This window comes from Dreissena polymorpha, chromosome 4 (assembly GCF_020536995.1).
Source record: "Dreissena polymorpha isolate Duluth1 chromosome 4, UMN_Dpol_1.0, whole genome shotgun sequence".
Lineage (NCBI taxonomy): Eukaryota > Metazoa > Mollusca > Bivalvia > Myida > Dreissenidae > Dreissena > Dreissena polymorpha.
In genome coordinates, this window is record NC_068358.1 from 128,044,470 (window position 1) to 128,055,496 (window position 11,027).

At 33.8% G+C, this 11,027-nt stretch overlaps 1 protein-coding gene across 1 annotated transcript; it reads right to left on the bottom strand.

Annotated features, from left to right (window-relative positions):
• Nucleotides 1–3,732: 3,732 nt before the first annotated feature.
• Nucleotides 3,733–10,264, bottom strand: LOC127878774 (uncharacterized). The gene is made up of 6 exons (XM_052425303.1): nt 10,042–10,264; nt 9,728–9,892; nt 9,250–9,381; nt 8,942–9,056; nt 6,088–6,126; nt 3,733–4,212 (listed from the first exon to the last, which is right to left on the bottom strand). The coding sequence occupies exons 1-6, from the start codon at nt 10,262–10,264 to the stop codon at nt 4,158–4,160; spliced, it is 729 nt and encodes a 242-aa protein (XP_052281263.1). The 3' UTR covers nt 3,733–4,157.
• Between the last annotated feature and the right edge of the window lie 763 nt (nt 10,265–11,027).

Consider the following 11,027-nt stretch of genomic DNA (forward strand, 5'->3'; position numbering starts at 1 on the left):
TGCTGGCTGTTCTGGAGTAACGCTGACCGCATATGGACTAAGACTAATTTTGGCACTTCGCAGATCATTTTTAAACATCAAACTTTTATTGACGCTATGTCGTCTGTCAAAGCTACCAAAACCGCTCCATATTTGTTTTGCAAAAATTCTATTATTTTGTGTCTAACATTTAACATGATATTATTTTTACATGTTTTAGTTTTCTGCATGTCTACACTGGTTGTACATGTATGAAACTAAAAACGTACAGGATGTGCCTTTATTGCAGATTTCAGTTATTTGTGCTTTATTTAAATTAAAAAAAAATCATTAGAAGAAGATACCAAAAAATAGTGATAATTGTAACACCCAAATGAAGTTAATCTGCGAGTCAGATTGCCTGTCTGTTGGTTGTCATGGTTTCCAGAGAATAACTGACAAAAAAGTTAGCAAACAACCTATAAATGCTGAAATAGTTGAGGGCCCCTTTTTACTTAAAATGACTAGTTTTACGATAATATTGTATAAATGACTTCCTTTTTTGAAACTAGTATAAAAATGTATCATTTATGTAGAATGATAAAAAGAAGTATTTCTTCGGTCGTTTCTTTATCATGGATGGCATAGTTTTGTGAAAAGGGCAATTCTGGTTGTGTTTTTTCCCAGTGATCCTGGCACAAGTAATTAGTGTTGTGTGTAAACCTTATTTCAAAGTAGATGCTTTTGTCCATTATTTACCCACCTTAGCAAGAATTGCTGATGGAGGTTTCAATGTGGTTTTTGTTTAAAACATGTTTCACAACTAAAAGTTGATGAACTGATTCCCATTTTGTTTTTTTTCAAAACAATGTTACCTTTTTATTATTGAAATAATAGTATATTTTTTGGTATTGAGTCCAAAGCAAGTTGTTAAGAATCTGGCTTGTTTGTAATTTAAAACACAATAAATACTGTTTGTTTTAATGTTAAATTATAAACATCACGCAAAATCCTATTGTTACGAAATAATATACGTAAAACGCGAGCGATTCAATTAATTGTATACGTAAATGAAACAAGATACAGACGACATACATAGATGATCGTAGATATTTAAGTAAGGCATTTGATATTGCATGACTCCTCATTAAAAATGAACTGGCTATTTGGTTAAAAGACAATGTATGGGCGTATTTAGATTGTCCATGATTAACAAAACTATGAAACTTATGCAAATAAGCGGTACGTCATTACAATTTAAGATAATTTTAAACGTTCGTGATCGTTTGTTAAGACAGTTTTTAATATTTCTCCAGTGCAGTCATTCTTAAGTCAGACAAACTGCCAAAAATAGTTACGATATGAAAACACCCGAAATCATGCTTGAAAATTGGAACAATACACATTTTAACGAGAGCAGTGAAAAAGTATAATCTCTTCAAAATATTTACAAATGAATTGTGTAATACAAACAATCAAAATTGGTATGAAGCGTTACACGATTTGTTTAATGTAAAGCTAAATGTCTTTAAAAATGAATAATTATATAGTTCAAATTAAATAAATATCTATGTGTCACACTTTGGCTGTTGACTTAACAAAGCAAACATGAGTATATCAAGGTCGCCGTGGTGTAGTGGATATGGTGTCCGCCTAGCGACCGGGAGGTCACGGATTCAATCCCCACTTTGTGAGCGTTATTTGAGTCTCTCCCCAAAGACCCCAATTACTGGTTCTACGCAGGACACGGACTCGAAAGCGTTTCAATATTTCTAAGGCTTTCGATGTTATCAAACACAAATACATATGTTTAAACTAAAGCGAAGTATGAGTATATTGTTGAGAATTTCTATGTTAAATGATGATGCAAGTTGAAAAACATATGCGAATACAATGTTTATATGGATGAAAAAATGCAAAAACACACTTAGTTTTCAAACATATTAATACATGAACAATGATGACAGTAACATTGTTCGATTTATAATATATGACCAAAAGTAAAAGTGTAACATAATTAACAAGAGCACCGCCTTGCGGGTGCAGACCGCTCGTCTATTTTCTTTTTAAAGGTGAAGGGACTCTCAATTTCAATCACAAAGGAGGTAGGGGTGGAGTGAAGAGGGATGTATAGTGTGGGGGTGTGGTCTTTTATTGAATTATCTTCCAAAAATGCCGAAAAAAAAGAAAAAAAACAAAAACAAAAAAAATTCGGGGGTGGGAATGGGTGGGGGGGGGGGGGAGGGGATTCTTTGGTGCGATGGTTGGACGGTATTTCAAAAATAAAATAATAAAAATAAATATTTCAAATGTTTCAAAAAAAAATTGGGGGGGATGGGGTGGGGGGGGGGGGGGTATAGTGTGAGGGTGTGGTGGTCATTTGTGAGATGTTCTTTAAAAAAAAAAAAAATGGGGGGGATTCCGGAGGGGGGAGGGGGAAGGCGTGGGGGATGGTTTGGGTGGAGTCTATTGTCGTATGTCAGGTAAGAGTTGTTTTGTCAAAGTATCAATCAAATCTAATCATAAATAAAGAAGTTATGGCAATTTTAGCAAAATTTAATAATTTGACCTTGAAAGTCAAGGTCATTCAAAGGTCAAGGTAAAATTCAACTTGCCAGGTACAGTAACCTCATGATAGCATGAAAGTATTTGAAGTTTGAAAGCAATAGCCTCGATACTTTAGAAGTAAAGTGGATCGAAACACAAAACTAAACCATATATTCAAAGTTACTAAGTCAAAAAAGGGCCATAATACTGTAAAAATGACAACCAGAGTTATGCAACTTGTCCTTTTACTGTCCCCTTATGATAGTTTGCGAGTGTTCCAAGTATGAAAGCAATATCTATGATACTTTATGGGTACAGTGGACCAAAACACAAAACTTAACCAAATTTTCAATTTTCTAAGTATAAAGGGCCCATAATTCCGTCCAAATGCCAGTCAGAGTAACATCACTTTGCCTGCACAGTCCCCTTATGATAGTTAATAAGTGTTGCAAGTATGAAAGCAATAGCTTTGATACTGTTGGAATAAAGTGGACCTAAACACAAAACTTAACCAAATTTTCAATTTTCTAAGTATAAAAAGGGCACATAATTCCGTCAAAATGCTAGTCAGAGTTACATAACTTTGCCTGCACAGTCCCCTTATGATAGTTAATAAGTGTTGCAAGTATGAAAGCAATAGCTTTGATACTTAAGGAATAAAATGGACCTAAACACAAAACTTTACCAAAATTTTCAATTTTCTAAGTATAAAAAGGGCACATAATTCTGTCAAAATGCACGCCAGAGTTATCTACCTTTGCCTGCCCAGTCCCCTAATGATAGGAAGTAAGTGTACCAAGTTTGAATGCAATAGCATTGATACTTTCTGAGAAAAGTGGACCTAAACGCAAAACTTAACCGGACGCCGAGGCCGACGCCGACGCCAAGGTGATGACAATAGCTCATAGTTTTTTTTACAAAAAATAGATGAGCTAATAACACAATTATGGCTTAAGTATTTGAAAATTGTTTAAATGGAACTATATGATGATTGTCTCTTACACTTTTTTTTATCTAATTAATATAATACGTAGTTGCCACTTCTGCTTTATTTCATCAAACCTCAACGAAGCATCGCTTTGTTAAAAACTGCCTTAATGCATGTGAGTCCAATGATATTTTCCGATTTTATGGAAGTCCTTCTAAACGAAAATCTAGTTTAGGCGGAAAGTGTAGTACGTTATAAGCCTTTACGGACCAATTGTATTTTCTTAAACCGTTCTAGGGTGGCGATTCAGGATTATGCATATCCTTTTTTGTTTTCCCTTTTTGCGTTGAGCATTGTGTAAATTTGGACATCTGTGTGAATAGCCCAAGGCTGAGTGTGAGGTTTGGATAACCATACAAGTGGTTGCCCCCCCCCCCATTCTTTGCTATAACAGTTCAAAGGCGGTTATTCCAGATGTATTCATGTTTAATTATTGCAAGACTTTGCACTGTGTCTTATGATATTGTGCTGTGTCGGACTAATTTGCAGTTTGTTACTTTCCATAAATAAATGACATCGATAACTACCATAAACGAAATAAGCAGTAATTATCAAAGTAGCAAATAAGCAATATTTTAAGCAATGCAAACTAAAGTCCTCATATTTTCAGTAATGTTAAAGTCATAAAACAATCACAGTATCCAAAACATGCCATTAAACAGTATCAGGTTGTGTGGTATTCTGCATTGCTGTTCCAACTGGCGGGATGTTCTTGCTGTCTACAAAAGCATGAGGGACGTTTGAAACAAGTACACTCTGCATCCTGAAGAGAATGAACGCACACTAGACATTGTGTTATTACGACAATTGCGTTGAAGTATGTGTCGTATGGTTTTCTGAAGCTTATCGATAGAGAGTATAGTCCCACATGACATAAATAAAACAAATGCGCAGTCTCGGCTTATCGACGAACGGGCATCGGATCTGATCTGTATACAAACATGATATCTGTTGACAAATCTTGGAATTCCTGTCAGGATTGTCATTAAACAAATAAATTTGCAACATGTTATTTTCAACGGGAAACCCGTATTTTTGTATGAATTTATTTTACAATACAGATAGTCCACTCAACTCCTAGCCGGGACTGATAAATGAAAGGTAAAGCTTAAAACATCTCATTTAGTTTTAGCTTCTCAACTAGAGTTAATCAACAAATTTAAGCTTATCATAAAACACAAGCACGATTTACCGTATCCCCTGTGTCCTAACCGCAAAAAACAGTTTTGTTTTGAGAAACAAACTTATTTTTCATTCAATTTTACTGATAAAATATAATTATACACAATACATGCTTGGAAAGTCTTATGTTAAATCGCTAAGAACATTATAAACAGCTTTTAATTTACAATAATTTATATGCGAATCGCGGACGAACGATTTTTAAAATTCTTCGTCATTGACCTTTTACCGATTTGGCTCAAATGAAACCCCGTGTTATCCCTGTGTGTACACATTTTTCAGTGAAATACCTCAATCCAAACTGGAGTTTTTTGGCGAAAAACCTTTTTCTATTTTAATTAACAATTACTTTGAATTGATCCTATTATCCCCAAATACTATCCAAAGCTAGGCCTACATGTTAGTTTGCTATATGTATAGTTTCAGCGAGATTTGTCAATGTAAACTAAATGTACCTGGAAACGACCTGATTAGAATTTCAGCTTGACCAAAAGAAGATCAAGAGTACATTCCAAAGTGCTAATACACATTCTTTATGGAAACTTCACATACATAATTCTGCAAAAAACGCATTTTAGAAAAGAACAGCTTGACTTTGCATTAGAATGTTATAAATACATTTATTGATGAAAATTGTCCAGCTTCATCTTCTTACAGGCAAAACACTGATTATTTCAGGGGACATACGAAATCTACAGTTTAGGTATACTTATTTAATAATTTTATCTTTGACATAACAAAACCAACTTCGGAAGCCTAAGAACAAAGAATCACTTTTATTGAATTTGATGAATCCGAATGAGTGTTTGCAGATCTACTTCTGATATCACTATGAGATTCTTTATATATATATCTGATAAAACTATGCACGTTATTCGAAAGGAAAGAAATCTCCTATTACATTTTTTTGAATCAGAATAAGATCACATGGTATGCTATTGTTATGTTTCATTATTTTGCCTTTCTCAAAATTGAAATACACTTGCATGTTATTCAAAGAAACAAAACAACAACAACACCAAACAAAACGCATGTATATTTTAATTTGAAGTAATTTGTATTTACGAAAGTGTATTTTTTGGTAAAAAAAGAGGCGTGTTACATTTCAGAATGCTTATAAGGTAACACATTAAAATACCTTCGGAATGTGGGGTAAATAAAACCTTTCAATGTTTCATTCGCAGTGAATGGTGCCGAGCTGAGACATAAAAATCCGACTTAGAAAATTGTTTAAAAATATACGTGCGTTTTTGATAATCAAATCGTTAAAACGTTTGAGGCCCTGGTTCAAATCCCGATCCAACAAATGTTATTTTAAACAATTGTTTTCAGTTATTTTAGTAGGACTTCTTACTTCATTTGCTTTTATATATAAATTATAAAACGAAAAAATATAAGAAATAAAAGCTTACATATACTTGGGGGAAGAAACATCTCCGCACACAATGTTTCTGAAATATTATAAACAGTATGCTATGCTACTGAAGAAAAAACCCTTGCACATGCGATCATGTTATTACTCAATTACTTGATACACACATAGTATAGTATAGATGAAATTCCTGCAGAAGCCTTGCAAAATGATACATCGGTTATGTTTTTTACACCCTCTGTATAATATTTGCTTTAGTCAGGCGTAATTAACCCTATTCAAAAGTCATCTTCTTTGGACTCTGGAGACCCTTCATCATATGGAGTTATATCTTTGTCTTGTTCTGTTTATAAACTGTATTGTTCTATTTTAAACGAAAAATTAAGAAAGTGGGTCGAAGATAATAATATTATTATTGATGAGCAAAATGGGTTTCGAAGAAAAATAATTCTTTTTTTGCATGTTTCTACATCAAAAAGTATAATTGATTCTAGAAAGAAGAAAAGACAATCTACTTTTTGTAGTTTTATCGATTTTAAAAAAAGCTTATGATTACATAAATCGTGATATGCTCTGGAAGAAAATGTTTAATATTGGTGTAAAAGGAAAAATGTTAACTGCTGTACAGTCCTTATATACATCTGTATATTCTTCTGTTAGAGCTTATATGTTTAACACTGAATGGTTTCCTGTTAAATATGGTTTAAGACAGGTATGTATAATATCTCCTCTGTTATTTAACATGAATATCGATGATCTTGCTCTATATTTCAAAAATTTCAATATAGGTGTAGAGTATTGGAATGAAAAACTTTGCATTCTACTGTATGCGGATTTTATTGTGTTGATAGCAGAGAATGGACATGATTCAAAGCTTTTGTTAAATGCATTGAATGACTGGTGTAACATTAATGATATGTACTTAAATTGTAACTCAATTAAAATTGTGCACTTTCGACCTAAATATGTTTGTAAAACTAAAATACAATTTACATGTGGAAAAGATGTACTTATGACTGTTGATCGATATCTGTATATAGGTTTAGTTCTTCATGAACATTTGGATTATGTTATAACGACAAAGGTTATAGCTCACAGTGCAAGCCGTGTGCTTGGTATGTTGATTGCAAAATGCAAATCAGTTGGTTGACTTCCATTTAATTTGATACACACCTATACGATAGTTCTGTTTGGCCTATTATAAGTTATGGAGCTGTCATTTGGTGCTACCGTTTTTATTCGTGTATCAATATAAAGAAGTGAAACTCCAGCTGCTGGAGCAGTATTGAATTTTCATTAAAAACAATTAGTTGGTCCTTTATTTAAGGCAAGTGACCGATTGCCCAAACAGTACAAAACAGCACAATACAGCACAATACAAACCAACATAAACACAAAATATGAATAAAGCTGGGGTCACCGCATAGGAACGGTCAATGAAAAGCATTGGGGGTTAAAACCTGGTTATAGAGCGCTCAACTCAATGCCGTTTAATATCGAGCTATGAGGTTCTTTTTGGGCGTCGGAAGATATACTCCCAACATTGCAGTCTCGGGTGAAATGGCATGGGTGCCTCCGGAAAATAGGCAATGGAAATCCATTTTTTGTTTGTTTTGGGCATGTCTATCAACAATGCATGATTTTAAAATAAATAAGCGTGTTGCACTCTGGGCAAAGTCTTAAGCTGAAAGGTCTTGTAGAAATCGGTATTATATTGTCGGTGATATGTTTAATACAAATGGATTACAACAATACATACATATCGAGTCGGCTTTACCGAAACATGCCTTATTGAATGGAATAATAAATGTTTTATTTTAAATTTAAGACTGGTATCAATCTCTAAATAGTGTCAGGCCGAGGCAGAAATAAGTTGCGTACTTATCGCCTATTTAAGGAAGATATAAGTACGGAATCTTATTGTCAGCTTATAATGTCTCCGTATCATCGGGCTGCATTTAGTAAATTCCGTTGTGGTGTAGCGCCTCTGCGAATAGAAACCGGGCGATACGAGCGGATGGACGTACTAGACCGGAAGTGCCCCTTTTGCGATAATGTTGGGGATGAGAGCCATGCTCTCCCTGATTGTTATTTATATCATGACTTAAGACATATATTATTTGACAAAGCTGTAAGTGTATATCCTAACTATCTATCTATGTCATTAAACGATCAATTAGTTTTTTTCTTCACAAGCCCATGAATGAATAGAAGTTGTACCAAAACCTGTTATGATATTTTAAAACGTCGTCTTTTATATACTTGTAAATAATGTTTTTTGTTACTTTTAAGTAGCAATTCTGTATTTTAGAGGCTTCTAAGAAGTTGTCGCTAATCAGGTCATCTACGATCTGATCGGGGTGATACTCGATTTTCTAAACAATTTCTTAATTGCACAATAGTGCTCGTATTTGAATTAAATATTTTTAATCAATTATTTAAACAATGTTTTAAAAAAGGATTAGCAACAGCCTATTAGGTTTATAATGTAATATAGAACTGATTTGTACAGAATTGGAACTCTGGTAATTGTATACATGTATACATATGGGTTTACATGATTAGACATGCAAAAGTCTCTGATATTTCTAATTTAGAAAGGTAACATACAATGGTCTATTGTATATATATATATATAATTGAATGTTTGTATTGTTGTATTGTATGTAATTGAGACTATTATAAACAATAAATATAGTAGAATTCATATGCAGGTAAATCCATATTGAGACGTCTACTGTAAATGTTAATGCACATACACTGACATTGCTTTACTTGTGTTTAATGAAGATAGCTTGAAATTAAATTGCAATTACAATCTTCTTGTCCGCAGAATATAATTCAAAGCTAACTGCATACATTAAATAAAATGTTTATTAATAGTGCATACTTACTTTTTAGGAGTGTATCTACAAGCGCAGATAATGACGAAAATGAAAAATGTCAATGCCAAGGTCACTCCCAAGCCTATAGCTACCCCTTCACTTTTGGAACAGTCACACTTGGAATCTAAAATGTTAAAGTAATGCTGACATAAACATTATATTTATGAACTGCGCTCAGCATATTTGTTATAAAATGAATACGAAGTAAATATAATACAATATAAAATAGTCCAGGTATAACGCATGTACAAAGAAAACAATCCATTTACAAATTAGCAAAACGTTGATACCGGTATGTACGAATTGAAGAACTTTACCTCCGGATTGCTTCGAAGGATCATGGTAATAATATTCCGCTGTTTTTGCTTTTGTAGCAGTTTGTTTGGTTGTTGTTGTCGTAGCGGTTGTAGTCGTTTTTGTTGTCGTTGTTACTTTACTCAGGTCAACATCTGAAAGCAGATATTTGAAGAGAAATATATTTGAGAATTTTAATTGATGGTCCTCTATTGTTGGGAAACGTTGTGTATGACTATAAACACGTTTCCTTGGGCTACAATGTTTACGTTACAACTAAATCGTGTATGTGTAATACATGTGTACTAAAATAATATTATTTACCTCATTCAATGTATTGCCTATGATATTGATTGACCAAAGCGATTAGCTAGTTATTGGTCCGTGTATTGAAAAAACACAAACATTCCAGGCATACGGTTACTGCAATATTGTTCATTTATTTTTATTTCCGATAGGGGCATTTAACATGCAAATGTGCTCGATATTCTACGACCTTACCGAAACAGAATCTCTGGTCAGCGTACGGCAGGTTCCAAAAGCAGTAGACGTAGTAATAACCACAGTTCTTGGCGAGCACGGTGACGGTGTCCGCGCATGTGTCGTTGTAGTCTTTCACACATGCAGTGAGGTTGACATAACCCTCGCCTGGGGTTGGTGTGGATCCTATATAATGTATCAAATACTGAAAATGTTGCAGATAGATCACCACGTGGATTAGAAATATATTATATGAAGTTAAAACTCACATACGATGACGTGTTATATAGCTCAAGGCGCCGTGACAGTGTTTGTATGTACATAACACAACCCACCATTAACCCAAATGGGAAACTTTGTTCCACAATGGCCGTTTTCCACAGCCGCTGAGGTCAACGGAAAGTCCGAGATGTACCACAGCCCGAACCTCAGTTTGTAAACATCTTGTGAGTATGCCACTGTTCCAATCTTTATGCTCGGGTGACGTGTGTCCATGTCCGGTATCTCAATGAGACCATTGTAGCGGTAACATGGATCTGAAGAAATTCCTCGTACCATGTATTATGTTTTCAAAGTTTGTATAAGATGGTTAGCTTGTTTTATTTATTTAGCCATTACCGCGCCGACATATATTTAATCAGTCATATTATATATGACAATATTTTGAAAAAAACAACAACAACAACAAGTGTATGAATAATGATATGTGTATCAAGACCTAAATAATAAATTTATATTATATGCACTTTCTAGGAGGCCAGTATGCAAGGTGACAAATCAGAAGATTGTCCGAGTGGCCATACGTCCGGGCGGGATTATGTTGCTTAAGAGTAATGCATGTATTTAAGTCGGTTTTCTTATAAGTTTTCAATGTAGTTACTTAATACTATAATATTCACTGGGCAGATTGTTAAACATATGTCACTCTTAATAAAATGAACGGTCATAATGTATTTATAAGCAGAAAACATGGTTAAAGACACATTCGTCATTTGTTGATCTAATCACTAGTATTCACATGTATCTATATGTAATTATGTATACCGATTTGACACATAATAGAACACTGATATAATGGTTAATATATCTAAAAACACCGTAGAAACTATACATTTATTATTTTCATATAAGGTTCATAATCCCATTTGAAAACGCGTTAAAATAAACTATAATTACCTTCTGTGTTCGGGCAAAGTGCACTGTGTACCGCTGAAACTATACGAAAACTATAAAAAATAGCAAAAACGTGCGTTAATTGTCACTGGTATTGTCAGTCCAGTGTTCCATGCAGCACAATTAGTTATTGGGAGCTATAATATAA

Bases quoted from the DNA above. Each gene is read 5' to 3' on its own strand.
- LOC127878774 (XM_052425303.1), bottom strand. From the start codon at position 10,264: ATGGTACGAGGAATTTCTTCAGATCCATGTTACCGCTACAATGGTCTC. The intron at 9,893-10,041 runs GTGGGTTGTGTT...TACATTATATAG, and splicing joins GTTTCCCATTTGGGTTAATG to GATCCACACCAACCCCAGGC. The intron at 9,382-9,727 runs GTAAGGTCGTAG...ATCTGCTTTCAG, and splicing joins TGACCAGAGATTCTGTTTCG to ATGTTGACCTGAGTAAAGTA.